The 16,920-nt window shown below is 36.6% G+C and overlaps 1 protein-coding gene across 1 annotated transcript in view; it reads left to right on the top strand.

Annotated features, from left to right (window-relative positions):
* ELAPOR2 (endosome-lysosome associated apoptosis and autophagy regulator family member 2) overlaps positions 1-16,920 on the top strand; it is a 107,198-nt gene that overhangs the window by 72,619 nt on the left and 17,659 nt on the right. The window contains exons 10-14 of the mRNA XM_063100294.1: positions 8,206-8,296; positions 8,959-9,061; positions 12,899-13,036; positions 14,854-15,117; positions 16,030-16,203. Coding sequence (XP_062956364.1) covers positions 8,206-8,296; positions 8,959-9,061; positions 12,899-13,036; positions 14,854-15,117; positions 16,030-16,203 — 770 coding nt within the window. The remainder of the gene's footprint in view (positions 1-8,205; positions 8,297-8,958; positions 9,062-12,898; positions 13,037-14,853; positions 15,118-16,029; positions 16,204-16,920) is intronic.

The following is a 16,920-nucleotide window of genomic DNA, read 5'->3' as shown; positions in this document are numbered from 1 at the left end:
ATGAAGAGAAAACAAGCTAACAAAAACACTATCTACAACCTAAGGAACCAACAAACAAAGAAACCAAACAGTAAATCAGAAAGCAAGGAACAAAAGACACCTAAGACAACCAAACAACCAATAAAATGCTAGGAATAAATCAACACCTTTCAATAACAACTCTTAATGTTAAAGGCTTAAATTCCCCAATTAAAAGACACAGACTGGCTGACTGGATCAAAAAGCAGGACCCAACTATATGCTGCCTACAAGAGACCCACCTCACCCATAAAGATTCACACAGACTAAGAGTGAAAGGATGGAAAAAGATTTACCATGCAAACAGAAAAGAAAAACGAGCTGGAGTGGCTATTCTTATATCTGACAAAATAGACTTTAAACTAAAAACCATAAAAAGAGACAATGAGGGACACTACTTAATGATAAAAGGACTGATCCATCAAGAAGACATAACAATCATAAATATGTACGCACCCAATGTTGGAGCAGCCAGATTTATAAAACAAACTCTATTAGACCTAAAGAAGGAAATAGACACTAATACCATAATAGCAGGGGACCTGAACACTCCACTGTCAATATTAGACAGATCATCTAGGCAAAGAATCAGTAGAGAAACACAAGATCTAAACAAGACTCTAGACCAATTGGAATTGGCAGATATCTACAGAACATTCCACCCAACAACCTCAGAATATTCATTCTTCTCAGCAGCACATGGATCATTCTCCAGGATAGATCACATATTAGGTCACAAATCAAGTCTCAATAAATTCAAAAAATTTGGAATTATCCCATGTATCTTCTCAGACCACAATGGATTAAAACTAGAAATTAATAACAAACAAAACTCTGGAAACTATACAAACACATGGAAATTAAACAGCATTCTACTTAATGACATATGGGTCCAAGAAGAAATCAAGCAGGAAATCAAAAAGTTTATTGAAACTAATGAAAACAATGATACATCATACCAAAACCTGTGGGATACTGCAAAAGCAGTATTGAGGGGAAAATTTATTGCATTAAATGCTCACTTCAGAAGAATGGTAAGATGGCAAGTGAATAACCTAACACTTCACCTTAAAGAACTAGAAAAACAAGAACAATCCAATCCTAAAGTTAGCAGACGGAAAGAAATCATTAAGATCAGAGCAGAACTGAATGAAATTGAAAACCAAAAAACAATTCAAAAGATCAATGAATCAAAAAGTTGGTTTTTTGAAAAGATAAATAAAATTGACAAACCATTAGCATGGCTAACAAAAAAAAGAAGAGAGAAGACTCAAATAACAAAAATTAGAATTGAAAAAGGCGATATTACAACTGATTCATCTGAAATACAAGGAATCATTCGAGACTACTATAAACAACTATACGCCAACAAATTTGAAAATCTGGAGGAAATGGATAAATTTCTGGACACACACAAGCTCCCAAAACTGAACCGTGAAGACGTAGAAAATTTGAACAGACCAATAACAATAAAGGAGATTGAAGCTGTTATCAGAAGGCTCCCAACAAAGAAAAGCCCACGACCAGATGGATTCACAGCAGAATTTTACCAAACATTCAAAGAGGAATTGACACCGATTCTTTACAAACTATTCCAAAAGATTGAAACGGACGCAAATCTCCCAAACTCATTCTATGAAGCAAACATCATCCTGATACCAAAACCAGGTAAAGATATAACCAAAAAAGAAAACTACAGGCCGATATCCTTGATGAATATAGATGCAAAAATCCTCACTAAAATACTAGCAAACAGAATACAGCAACACATACGAAAAATTATTCATCACGATCAAGTGGGATTCATCCCAGGGATGCAAGGTTGGTTCAACATACGCAAATCAATAAATGTGATACACCATATTAATAAACTCAAACACAAGGACCATATGATCATCTCTATAGATGCTGAAAAAGCATTTGATAAAGTTCAGCACTCATTCATGACAAAGACCCTCTATAAGTTAGGTATAGAGGGAAAGTATCTCAACATAATTAAAGCCATATATGACAAACCCACTGCCAATATCATCCTGAATGGGGAAAAGCTGAAAGCTTTTCCTTTAAGAACAGGCACTAGACAAGGATGCCCACTCTCACCACTCCTATTCAACATAGTGTTGGAAGTACTAGCCAGAGCAATCAGAGAAGAGAAGGAAATAAAGGGCATCCAGATTGGAAAAGATGAAGTCAAACTGTCCCTGTTTGCAGATGACATGATCCTATATATCGAACAGCCTAAAACCTCTACAAAAAAACTGTTGGAATTGATAAATGATTTCAGCACAGTAGCAGGATACAAAATCAACACACAAAAATCAGTAGCATTTCTTTTCTCCAATAGTGAACATGCAGAAGGAGAAATCAAGAAAGCCTGCCCATTTACAATAGCCACCAAAAAAATAAAATACTTAGGAATTGAGTTAACCAAGGAGGTGAAAAATCTCTATAATGAGAACTACAAACCACTGCTGAGAGAAATTAGAGAGGATACAAGAAGATGGAAAGATATTCCATGCTCTTGGATTGGAAGAATCAACATAGTGAAAATGTCCATACTACCCAAAGTGATATACAAATTCAACGCAATCCCCATCAAAATTCCAAAGACATTTTTCTCAGAAATGGAAAAAACTATTCAGACATTTATATGGAACAATAAAAGACCACGAATAGCCAAAGCAATGCTCAGCAAAAAAAATAAAGCTGGAGGCATAACACTACCTGACTTTAAGCTATACTACAAAGCTATAATAACCAAAACAGTATGGTACTGGCATAAAAACAGACACACTGACCAATGGAATAGAATAGAGAATCCAGAAATCAACCCACACACTTACTGCCATCTGATCTTTGACAAAGGCACCAAGTCTATTCACTGGGGAAGGGACTGCCTCTTCAGCAAGTGGTGCTGGGAGAACTGGATATCCATATGCAGGAGAATGAAACTAGATCCATACCTCTCACCGTATACTAAAATCAACTCAAAATGGATTAAGGATTTAAATATACACCCTGAGACAATAAAACTTCTTAAAGAAAACATAGGAGAAACACTTCAGGAAATAGGACTGGGAACAGACTTCATGAATACGACCCCAAAAGCATGGGCAACCAAAGGAAAAATAAACAAATGGGATTATATCAAACTAAAAAGCTTCTGCACAGCAAAAGAAACAATTAAAAGAGTTAAAAGACAACCAACAGAGTGGGAGAAAATATTTGCAAAATATACATCTGACAAAGGATTAATATCCAGAATATATAAGGAACTCAAACAACTTTACAAGAAGAAAACAAGCAACCCAATTAAAAAATGGGCAAAAGAGCTAAGTAGGCATTTCTCTAAGGAAGATATCCAAATGGCCAACAGACATATGAAAAAATGCTCAACATCACTCAGCATCCGGGAAATGCAAATCAAAACCACATTGAGATACCATCTAACCCCAGTTAGGATGGCTAAAATCCAAAAGACTATGAACGATAAATGCTGGCGAGGCTGCGGAGAAAAAGGAACTCTCATACATTGTTGGTGGGACTGCAAAATGGTGCAGCCTCTATGGAAAATGGTATGGAGGTTCCTTAAGCAATTGCAAATAGATCTACCATACGACCCAGCCATCCCACTGTTGGGAATATACCCAGAGGAATGGAAATCATCAAGTCGAAGGTATACCTGTTCCCCAATGTTCATCGCAGCACTCTTTACAATAGCCAAGAGTTGGAACCAGCCCAAATGCCCATCATCAGATGAGTGGATACGGAAAATGTGGTACATCTACACAATGGAATACTACTCAGCTATAAAAACGAATGAAATACTGCCATTTGCAACAACATGGATGGACCTTGAGAGAATTATATTAAGTGAAACAAGTCAGGCACAGAAAGAGAAATACCACATGTTCTCACTTATTGGAGGGAGCTAAAAATTAATATATAAATTCACACACACACACACACACACACAAACCGGGGGGGGGGGGGAGAAGATATAACAACCACAATTATTTGAAGTTGATACGACAAGCAAACAGAAAGGACATTGTTGGGGGGGAGGGGGGGAGGGAGAAGGGAGGGAGGTTTTGGTGATGGGGAGCAATAATCAGCTACAATGTATATCGACAAAATAAAATTAAAAGAAAACAAAAAAAAAAAATAAAATATTCAGAAGGAAAAAAAAATAAAATAAAATACATGACTTAATTACAAAAAAAAAAAAAAGAAAAGAAATCAGAAAGTAAAGTAGATTATACAGTAAACATAAGGTGTATTAAAAAAAGTATACACTAGAAAAAGACTAAAAAGAAATGCATAATAATATTGAGAGGTTTCAATGAAGTATCAAATTACTTCATTTTTAAAATTTAATTTACTACATTTAATAAATATTCTGCATAGATACACATTGCTTTCAAAATCAGAATAACAGCACAAAATATTGGTTTAATAATATATTTATTTGATCCAATAATTCTTTTACTGGAATTCTTTTCTAGAGACATACTGAAATACAGAAAGACTTTACCAAAACTGTGTTTATTATATTGTCATTTATACTATTTAAAGGTAAAAACAATCCAAGTGATTAAAATGGGTGTGTGGTCAACAGGAGGTAAATCCTGTAGTGTGAGTGATTTGGTAAATTATGGAAATTATATATCAGTGTAAATGATAAAACATTAATTTAGTCATTAACATGTTGATGAAGTATTTATAAGTGAAAAATACTTAGGTAATAATATCGATTTATAAAACCATGATACAAAATGTTATGTACAATAAGAGATTAGAGATGTAAAAACATGTATGCACTGAATGATAGTGATGGGTATAAAACTATGCTATTTACCCTAAGTGAGTGAATCATTGTGCAGTATGTGCATGTTTTGAAACAACACACTGTACCCCAAAGAATAAATATAAATAAAATTGAAAAATTTGTTAGTGATTTTTTTTCTGGGTGATGAGATTATAAGTTTAGGTATCATCTTTTAAATTGTTCTGTAGCTTAAAAAATTTTATAGTAAATACAAATTTTAAAAACAAAAATCTTAAATATAAAACATACATAGAAACATGAAAAATATGGGATTCACTCTTAGGGAAAAATGGAAATACAAAATTGCAAGGACCCTTGTAAAACTGTACATATAGATAAAGACTAGAGAGGGAATATATAAAAATAAAAACAGTTGTTAGAAGCAAATGTTGTTAGGTTAGAAGTAAATGTTTTTGAAACCAATTATTTTTGTTGGTAATATTGCATATAATTTTTGTGATTGGAGAATGGATCAAAATGACTAGGGCACAGTGAGGAGCAGTATTTCCTGGGTTTCTCCTAACTTTAGTTTGCCCTGCATTTAGATCTCTGCTTTAACCTCCTTGAGATGTGCTGCCCAAGATAGTGGCAATTAGCCACATGTGGCCTCAGAGCACTTGAAATGTGCTAGTTTGAGTTAAGATGTGCTGAAAGTGTGAAATGCACACTTGTATATTCAAAGATTTAATATAAAAAAGTAAAATGTCTATTTTTAAATTGATTATGTGTCAAAATGATAACATTTTGGGTATATTATGTTAAATAAAATGTATTAAAATTAATTTTACTATTTTACTTTTAAAGTATGGCTATTAGAACATGTGAACTCACATATGTGGCTCACATATTTCTCTTGGACAGCAATGGTCTATACCTGAAGGCACTTAGATTGATATTAGCACTCCAGTTTCCTTTTGAGGCCATTGTCCTCCTGCTTTTCTTGTCCTGTACATTATCCGGTGTGTCTTTCCACTTACAGTTCTCCTATCACATTGGCAAACTGGAGTTCCCAGTCTGGAGTTTCAAACCATTCTCTTGTGCCAAGGTTATTATGGGTGTATTAGTTTCCTAGGGCTTCCTCAACAGAGTGCCACAAACTGGGTGGCTTGAAACAACAGAAGATTTATTCTCTTACAGTTCTGGAGGCTAAAAGTCTGAAATCAAGGTGTTGGCAGGGCCATGCTCCCTCTGCAGCCTCTAGGGGAACATCCATTCTTGCCTCTTCCTGCTTCTGGTAGCCCCGGGCATTCCTTGATTGTGGCAGCATCACTCAAGTGTCTGCCTCCATCTTTGCATGGCCATCTTGTTTCTGTGTCTGCACATGGTGTTCTCCCTGTGTGTGTGTGTATTTCCCTCTTCTCATAGGACACCAGTCATATTGGATTAAGGTGCACCCTAATGACCTCATCTTAACTTTATCATATCTGCAAAGTTTCTATTTCCAAGTAAGTTTCCATTCACAGGTATTGGGGGTTAGGACTTCAACATATCTTTTCTGGGGGACACATTGAACCTGTAACAATAGACGTTCTAGAAGTTCAGCCAACCTGTAGCTAGAATTGCTCCAAAAATGGTGTCAGAGACAGCAAAAATGCTGTTGCTTGATGGGGATGGTTGGGATTCCAAAGAAGGAAACACTAAATGCCCAGGTGATCAGACCAGATTATTTAGTAGGGGAAGTTACATCATACAGAGAGGGCAGCAGTGTCTCCTTGTGCAGGTCAGTGAGACAAGGAATGTTCAACATAGGTATGGCAACAATTGGGGTAAGGTTATGGAGTTCATATGAGGATTTGAGGAATTTGGCTCAGGGCCGTGGCTAGTGTCATTCAGTGTTTTGGAAAACAACCTAAACTCTTCACTGGAGCCTGGGAATGCTCAAGGCCTGGGCTTGAGTTCAAGCCTGCAGGGGAAAACATGCAGCTGGCCAGGTACTCTCTATTTCTCAGTCAGGACAGAAAAAAAGTGGAAGAAACTGGGGGACTCTTCAGTGGTAATAGTCAAACATGAGAGGTGTTTGTTTCCTCTTGAAGGGGTGTTAGCACCTCCACATGCACCTCTCTTTACTCTCCATGTAGTGCTTCCTTTCTTTGGCCTTCACTGCTATTTTGTCCCTCCTCATGGCATTTCTGAACCCTAGAAGATGTTCTTAGAGAAATATTTGTAAAGTCTTCCCTTTCTTCATGTAAAATTGCTCCATGTTTGCAGTCTCTCTAACCCTGAATGCCTCTCATGTTACTTACACTGCAGTAAGGGACTTGTGATCCCACTGGGTCAGGGTGTTTTATGGCTCTTCAACTCAACATTAGGAGTTGATACCTTCTTATCTCTCTTTTCAAGCACATGAACCTTTTGATAGCAGAACGATGGGCATTTTTTCTCATAAATAAGTAGATAAGTACATATGACTTTTAGGACTGGCTTGATCGGTGTATAGTTAACATATCACCTTTCTATAAACTGTTGATTATAACATTTGAAAAATTGCCAAATCAATCTAGCACTGATATTAATCCCTTCCTCAGTTCCTTTCTTGTTCCTCTTGAAGTTTTGGAGATTCAAGTATCAATGCTAATTAATAACCTTCCTCGATGGTGTATGGGAGATGTTTCCCCTTTCCTCATTTTATTGTGGGCCATTTCAGTTTAAGGTATGTTGATTATTCCTGTGCAGAGGATGGACTTCATGTAACCTCCTGTGCACAGTGCTATCACTCCGTACTGTTGACGGTTGTTAGCACATATCTGTTTCTTACATTCTATTGACTTCTCAGTGAGGGTGGACCCTGTTTTATCTTTTTATTCTGTGCATATCATAGTTCTTGGCACTCAGTGAGTACTGGGTAAATGAATACATAAGCGAATGAATGCAGAACAGGAGTTAAATTAGGGAACAATACAGCAAACTATAAGAAAGAATGTCAGATCCCAAATCTTCTGCATTAAGTAATTTGAAATTTCTACTTTCAAATTTGAAATTAGAAATTTCAAATAATTTGTTGCCTGAAGACCAGGATATTCCATTCAATGTATTAGAATGGATAAAGACCATTTTTTAAAAAAAATAATCATGCTTCACTGAGAGATCTGTTGTTAGTTCTCTCATCAACTAAATTTTATGCTAAATAATGCATTGTTTGGTTCCTCCTAGGGAATCATTCAAACATTTTTTTTGGTTTTGAGAAGTCTACCTCTGCATGTAATTTACAACTGTGATTTAAAAATAGGGAATTCTTTTAGAGTATTTCTAACTTTGAACATAAACATTAAGACTCCTTTTTATTTTTACCTTACTTAAAAAGATTGTTGGAAATTATTAATGGAATTCTTAGTAATAAAGATGACTTTTATCATTTCCAGGTTGGGAGGTGGCTGGAGATCATATCCAGAGTGGAGCTGGAGGTTCTGATAATGATTACCTGATCTTAAACTTGCATATCCCAGGATTTAAGTAAGGACAACCAATTCTGATTCTTTTTTGTAAGAATCCTCACAACCTGTTTCCTTATAGAAAAAGATGAATTAGGGCTGCCTTTTTTTTTTTTTAAATAAAGTACTTGTAAATAAGAAGTTGTCACAGGATGATATATTTAGGAACGTCTGTAGAATCAGTGATTGCGAAAGTATAAATATTACTTGTATATTACTTTGATGAATCTGAAAAATTTTAACAATATATACAAATGCCACAATAACCACGATTCTTGGATGCTTAATGAAGAGGTCCAAGTTGTTTGCAGGAGTACCTTTTGATTTATCTATCTATTTTTTTCTTAATTCAATCTGTAAAGTAGTATGCAACAAATTATTCATCCCATTTTGCTTTAGTCACCCCATGTTGAAATTTCCTAGTAGGAGTCTTTTTCTTGCTTTAGGATGGCGGTTGCATTTACAGCAAGAGATTAAAGCATATTGCCATGGTGATGTAGATTCCGTATTAGAACAAAAGGTACATGCAGGATTGAGTGAGGAAGGAGTTGTGGGTGTGGGGAAGCAGTAGATTAGGGGAGGAGAAGAGCATGGCTTTCAGCTTAATAAAAAAAGTTGCTTAATGTTATTCCAAATTGTATTTGGAACATACTGTAAATATTGCAATTTTAATCTGTCAAATAGACCACCAACATCTATGACTGGAGCCACGGGTTCTGAACTAGGAAGAATAACATTTGTCTTTGAGACCCTCTGTTCGGCCGACTGTGTTCTGTACTTCATGATGGTAAGTGGAAGAGCAGCTTTCGAAGGCAGATTTCTAAGCTTAGCATCCTTGCAAGTGTGAATTTATTTATGCAAGTTGGGATAAGAATCCCATTTTTCTTCCCATTCTTAGGGTCTTCCCAAAACACTGGAAGATATTTTAAAAAGTTGAAAGAATTGTGCAATAAAGTTCACAAAGAAAGTGTTTATTCCTCATGGGGAGGACTGAGTGAGGGAGCTCAGGTGACTGATAGAGGCCAGGAAACATTAATCTGGTAGAAAATTCCCTCATAAAAATCCATCATCAGCAGAGGGAATATTCACCCCTAATAACCATTCAGCAATTCAAACCATCATGAGGGAAAAAAATGTATTAATAAGTCAGGGCAGAAAAGAAGGAGGAGTAGAGCACTGGGAAGAAAGAAAACTCTTATTAAATTTAATACATTTAGACAAAGGACTTACTATGCACATGTAATTTTGCTCATTGCTTTTCTAGATGTCACATACATGTCTTTTAGCTTGAGAAAAGAAATAAAATTTACTAAGCTCTCATGTGGGGTTTTGAAGGTTGTTGACTAATTTTAACATTATGATTAAATAGTGAGTTTAGAGACCTGCTTCGTTTGTGTTTTTTCCCAGTGACCCTTTCAGTAGCTAGTTAGCAGTCCATTAACAGTTTCTCCCATGACATAGAAGATGTGTGAAGAATTAAACATTTATTTGTGATTACTAATAGGTTAAATGAAAGCAGACTACTTTGTCCTGAGAAAAATACTGTCTTTGTAGCAGTAAAAGATCATGAATAATCTTCAACACATCCATCTACTACCCACAAATAACCAAGAAGTCTTCAGTTCTTTCAACTCTGCCTCCTTATTTCTTTAATCTGTTAGTTCCTCTCATAACTCAGTGACGTTGCTGGAATTCAGACTCCTGTTATCTCTCAACTGTGCTGTTCAGTAGTCTCCTACCTATTTTTATCATCTCCACTCTCTCTTCCATGCTGCTATCAAAATTATCTCTATAAATATTAAAAAAAAATAGTAGAGGCATCAACAGCAGATCTACCCTCTTACACTTGGTGGCCTCTTATTGCCTATAGCAGTGGTCCTTAAAATGTCCCTGGACTAGCATCACCAGCATCACCTGGAACCTTGTTAGAAATGCGATTTGGGGGCTCATCCTAGTCTTACTGAATGGGAAACTCTGGGGATGCGGCCCAGCTGACTGAACTTTAGCCAGCCTTGAGGGTGGTTTTGATACATGCTAAAGTTTGAGAACCAGTGGCCCATGAATGCACTTCAAATTTCTTAGCATGGCATCTCTCTGGGTTTTTGTATTCTTTCCCCAGCCTCTGTTACCAAACCTGCTTTTACTACCCACCTCTCTTTAGTCACCCTGAACATGTGAGTGTTAATGGAACACTCTGTACTTTTTCCTTCCCGATGCCTTGACATTCTAAGCTAGAACGTTTTCTTCCCTTTGCTCTCTTGTCTGGTGAACTCCCATTCCTTCTTCAAGGGCAGCTCCTACTTTACCTCTTCTGGGAAGCTTTCTCTTATTTCTTTAAGTAAAATTAACCATTCTCCCCAGTGTGCTCCTAAAACCCTTTGAAACAGCCCTATTTTAATTAAGTGAATGTATTTATATTTTTGTCTCTCTTATCTGACCAGGCATACCTGAGGGTAGGGATCATATGTTATTTATTTTGGTATATTCCAGAATTTTTAGTTTAATAGCAGAATATGCTAATTTTTCTTCTTCTCTGTATGATTTGGTCTTGAGGAGGGAAAAAACAAACAGTTTTTCCTCTGCCCTTATAGCACAATCATCAGCACAGAAGACTACTGTGACCAAACGTGTGGGGATTTTTATCCCACATACAAAGCAGTTCTTCAGTAGACACCAGCTGGGTGTCTTCCAATTCAATTCAATTCAATTCAATTCCAACACTGTCTACCTGCAGATAGTGCCAGATCCCACAGGCTGAGGGCTCAGTCCCCAAGACTGGCCCCACTTCAGATGCCAGTCACAAGGTCAGACCTCTGGAACTTCAGACTGACCAGCTACAAATTGGGGTTCCCATAACCCCTTCCTCCCTTTTGGGCTTGATTACTTTCCTTGAGTGACTCACAGAACTCAAGTAAACACTTACTTGCATTTACTGGTTTATTATAAAGGATATTACAAATACACAGATGAAGAGATGCGTAGGGTGAGGTATGGAAGAAGGGGTGAAGAGCTTCATGCCCTCCTTGGGTGCACCACACTCCAGGAACCTCCACGTATTCAGCTGTCCGGAAGCTCCCCAAACTCTGTGCTCTTGGGTTTTTACAGAAGTTTTATCATGTAGGCATGATTGAAGCTTGGACAACCATGTAGACATGTGATTGGAAAAAAAGAGTATGATCTAACAGTAACAGGCTGGGTGGGGAAACCCAGCAAGGCATGTTTGTTCAGGTTCTTCTTGGCCTCTCTGTGCAGCATTCCTTCCTCCCGGGCATGGGACAGGACCCCTTTTGAAATGGGGGTCTTATGACCTACAATCAGAAAAGGTGGGTCAGAGAATTTCTTTATGGCCAGCTCTAAGACAGAAAGGCAAAGGAAGATTAGAGTCCTGCCTTGGTGAGCCAGGAACTGTGGATGAAAATCAATATATAAAAAAATCATAATGTCACAGGTCTTCTCACAGGATTTTTGGAGGTGTCAAATTAAATAACATAAAAATACTCTGAATATCAAGTAGTGCTTTATAAATGTAAGGTGGTATTATTTGCAGTAATGCAATTCCATTTATTATAATCCAGAAAGATGATGTTTAATAGAGTGCTATCTGTATCCTTTTTGGAAATGGCAGGTATGATGATTTGGTTGTTTGGTAATGTGGGGATTTCTGTAATGTATGACAAACATTTTCTGTTATTCCTATCTGTGGGGCGAACTCAAGACATGTCTGTGTATAGCATATTTGATTACTTTATAACATGTTTGATTCCTATGTTTATGACATAGGAAGAAAAAGAAAGAGATGTGTGTTGAGCTCCTGCCACCACATTGCCATCATCCCAAATAACTAATGGAAGCTCATCCAAGTTCCTAAGTCATTTATTAGGGGTTCTACAGGGAAAACTAATTAGAAAATTCAGGATTAACCTTGGTTTTCAATTAAATAAATTAGATGTATATTATATTATTTGGATGACTTATTATACTTTCTAGCCATGTTAATGAAAACATATTTGTTGGAATATCACAAATTTGTATGATTATTCTTAATCTTGAATTTAGCTGAAGAAATCAGAAATAAAAATTAAACCTTTTGAAATTCAGGTATAAGCAGAGAGAATATTTCATGAATACAAAATAACATTCTGGTTAGTCTACACTTGGATAAGCCTGGGAAATGCAAGTATAATGCAGGGGGAGCTTAAAATTCCTGTGCAAGTGCTGCCTGTCAATCACAGTCTTTCAAGGAAAAAGATAAAAGTGGAAAGACTTTCCAATCTATGAGGTTTATTGTGAGAAGTTTGAGGAATTATGTTTCCCCTTCTAAATGTATTTCCTAAGCTTGAATCACATATACACACAAAACAACAACAAACAAAAAGACCAATGGTTAAACATACTATGATCTGAGATCTCTTTCAAGTTATATCCATTATGTGACTGATACATTGTAATTACTTAGGTGCTTGTGCAGACTTGAAGGGAAGTTTTGAGAGTTTTAGGGTTATCAGCTTTGCTGATAAATAGTCCCGAACCCTACAAGGTTTACTCTCAATACAAACACGTATTTGTAATATATACATGTGTCTGAATTTATGTTTTAGTTTATGTTTTTCCCACTGTGTTTTAGGATATTAATAGAAAAAGTACCAATGTGGTGGAATCGTGGGGTGGAACGAAAGAAAAACAAGCATACACTCACGTCATCTTCAAGAATGCAACATTCACATTTACATGGGCCTTCCAGAGAACTAATCAGGGTCAAGATGTAAGTTCCAAGCACTTGTTTTTTTTAAACACAAAGATGATGCCCCCTTGTGGAGATGCATGCAAAGTGATCACTCAAATCTGGAGGAAAAGATAGCTTTTTATTGATGTGGAATCAGCCATCTGGTTATGAAGTGGATTGATATAAAAAGTATGGATCTGGCCATCATATCTTGAGCACGAGTGGTGACAATCAGCTTTGTATCTCATGACTATTCATAACCAATAAAAAAAGTACTATGCAAAAAAATGATAAATTTTTATTTTTTGAGAGTAAGAATGTATAAAATGGAATGATACAATGTATCTTTGTATTATTCTGAACTCAACAAATATAGTTGCTTGAAGCTTAAGAGAAGGAAAATCTAATTGTAGTTATTTGAAAACTTATTTTTAAACCTTTTTGAGAAGGTTGGTGACTTTCTTCCTCTTCATCTGAGTGATCTGACATTTGTAGAGGAGCCATTAACTGGTGTTATTTTGTTTTTTTTTCATTACAGTAATATCACCTTTTACAGCCTGGAGAATGTGTACGTACACATGATTGGGTTAACACACAGACTCATTTCCTTTCTTTTACTCTCCTGGCTAGAATAGACCTAATCTTCCCCTATGTAAATTCCATTGTATGTTTCAATAGTAGTAGTACTGTTACTTCTGTGGATTTTCATAGATGTGACCTTCCCAAGGTGAGAACAAGGTAAAGCACTTGTTCAGAAGTGACCTTAGTGCGATGGTGGCAAATGTAGAGCATTTTCTATTTTCTCTTAGGTTTTCAGTGGGGAACCCATTTCCCAGGTTTTATTTGACTTCAGTTGTGTTTTTACAAGGGGCATGAACGTGCTATGTAATACCTCTTCCTTGCCTTACCTTTATCTTTGCTCCAGACAAAAAGCATTAAGTAGTCTGGGGTGACACTGCTCTGTACTGATAGAGTGAAGTCCGCTGCTTGATGAAACCAGACCTTAAAGTGACCCAGTGTCACAGGAAGAAATAATATAGTAAGACCCGGGTTTTTGTTTTCTATTCTGCATCCTTTCAGTAGAATCAGAATACATTGGTTAGGAAAGGGACTAGAGAGGGAAAGGAAGGTTCAGAGAAGTGATGTGATTGTATCAATATTTCACAGTTAGTGTTTGGGTGAGGTCTGGAGTCCTGTCTTCCAAGACATTCTAATCCCTAGTCCAAGGCTTTTCTACCCTATGACACTGTCACCACCCTATTGCGTCATTTACTTTAGGCTTATATTTGAATAAATATGATGGGAGATAAAGTTACTCCTCTATTAAACATACCAGCTCTTCCAGATGTAAAGTATAAATACACCTGTGTTTATACCAATTAGGACATATTTCCTGGCAATTGTGGCAAAACTCCTATAATTCCATTACTGTGAAAATTAGCTTGTTGTGTCAATTTTTTTTTTTTTAAAGAAGAACCAAATAGGTGTGCTTTTAATCCACTGTCAATTACAAACTATATTTAAGTATCCCTTAGCTGAAATGCTTGGGACCAGAAGTGTTTTGGATTTTGGATTTTTTAGATTTCAGAATATTTTCATTATACTTACCGGTTGAACATCCCAAATCCAAAAATCTGAAATCTAAAATGCTCCGAGGAGCATTTCCTTTGAGTGTTATGTCAGCACTGAGAAAGTTTTAGATTTTGGAGCATTTTGGATTTTGGGATTTGGGATATTCAACCTATATTAGGCCGAAAACACTCTGCTTAGTTATTTTGGTGATATCAACATAAGACATATCTGGTTGTACAGCTAAGCCCCAAGGCAGAAGTCATTACTTTCTGCTTTCTTTTTAGAATAGACGGTTCATCAATGACATGGTGAAGATTTATTCTATCACAACCACTAATGCAGTTGATGGGGTGGCGTCCTCATGCCGTGCCTGTGCCCTCGGTTCTGAACAGTCGGGCTCATCGTGTGTCCCCTGCCCCCCAGGCCACTACATTGAGAAAGAAACCAACCAGTGCAAGGAGTGTCCAGCTGACACCTACCTGTCCATACATCAGGTCTATGGCAAGGAGGCTTGTATTCCATGTGGGCCTGGGAGTAAAAGCACTCAGGTGAGTGGATCTGCATTTCACTTATCCCTATGAAAGCACATTTTAATAGAGAAACTCAAATGTTCCCCTTAATGTTTCTCTAGGAGCTATGAAGTTGCTATTTATTCTGAAAAAAAGACGTTTTCATTCCTTTTCCTGTTTTTTCTCCTCTTACATTTATTGGCCACTTAGTATGCACCATGAAAGTGCTAGTTACTAGGGATGTAATATGTTAAGAAAAGCATCCAAATAATAATGCTTTCCAAAAATATTAAGACTGATTTCCTGTGTATTGTTAAGGTAGATCAAATAATAGTGTGGCTATAGCAGTAATCTGGGGAGCAGCTATTGTATCATACAACATTTAAGAGCAAAGATTGGTGCTATATTATGGGTGAAAGACAAAAGCAGTTTTATTGCCTGTTTAAACTGATATAACAGGGAAGTTTGGCTGCTTCTTAAAATATCTTTTTTTTTGACCAGTAAGGGGATTGCAATCCCTGGCACGGTGGTGTCTGCACCACACTCAGCCAGTGAGCACATGGGCCATCCCTATATAGGATCCGAACCTGCGGCCACAATCTCCGGAGTGAGCCACGGGGCTGGCCCTTAGAATATCAAGAAACTTTTTCAAGAAACTAATTTAAGAATACCTTTACTCTGACTTTTAAAAAAATTCTCAATCTTCTGAACTTTGCCTAGTTAGAGTTTAGAAATTCTCTATGTAAGCTTGATAATAAGTTCACAGAAAAATAGAATTGAGTGATGATAGAAATCTTTCCATGAACTTTTTGAAGTACCCTCGTATTACAACTAAGATCAAATTACTGAAATAGTTTTTATACCTAGAACTTTTTTTTGAAACACATTTTTAGTAGCAGCTAATACTTTCTTTCCCGTTGTTTCTTTATGTTTCTTCTTCTTTAATCAAAGGACCACTCAGTTTGCTATAGTGACTGCTTTTTCTACCATGAAAAAGAAAATCAGAGTTTGCACTATGACTTTAGCAACCTCAGCAGCATGGGCTCGTTAATGAATGGCCCCAGCTTTACCTCCAAAGGAACAAAATACTTCCATTTCTTCAATATTAGTTTATGTGGACATGAGGTAAGTTCTGGCTGTCAAGGTGAGATGGAGCTGTATTTCAGCTCTGATCGAGTTGACATTTTCTGTGTTGATGGACAAATAAAATCTTTGTGAAAGCTGGCAGCAAAGTGTCAGAAACTGAGCTTTGACTGCTTAAAATCCCCTGTTGCTTCCTAGCGTATCAGCAGCTTTCTCCATAGGGGTAAGCTTGACTAATTCTCAGTCCATCAAAGCTCTTATCCTGTCAGTTGAACCCCAAAGCTTGGAGCTATAGTGTAAGTTCTTTGAGGATCTTTCATTTTTGTAAAAGTGGGCCAGACTTGTCAATCCTACTATTTTTTTAGGCAAGTAATCATAGTTTGAGGAAGTTTTACTCTTGCTTATATTGTCAATTTTGTGTTTTAAAAAGAAAAGGACTTCCAAGAAATTTGTCAGAAAGAAAAAGGAGACATGCAGGGACAAATGTCAGTTAAAGTACCTCTGCTAATAAATAATGGGATTTTATTTTCTGTGGGAAGAAGCAGAACCTTAGATGATACTGATAATTGGGAGAATTACAGGACTATATATCCAATAATTTTATGGACATACAGATTGGGGTTGGGAAGTGTATAGGTATATACTATTAGCAAAGGCGAAAACATAATAAGGTGTTTTTCTGATGTTTCTTTCTATATCTGCAATTGAGATACTGTTCTAAACTTTGTACAAAGGAAATATAAAGAGCTGATGACCACA

Source organism: Cynocephalus volans, chromosome 6 (assembly GCF_027409185.1).
Source record: "Cynocephalus volans isolate mCynVol1 chromosome 6, mCynVol1.pri, whole genome shotgun sequence".
Classification (NCBI taxonomy): Eukaryota; Metazoa; Chordata; class Mammalia; order Dermoptera; family Cynocephalidae; genus Cynocephalus; species Cynocephalus volans.
This window is presented reverse-complemented; position numbering and strand designations above follow the sequence as displayed.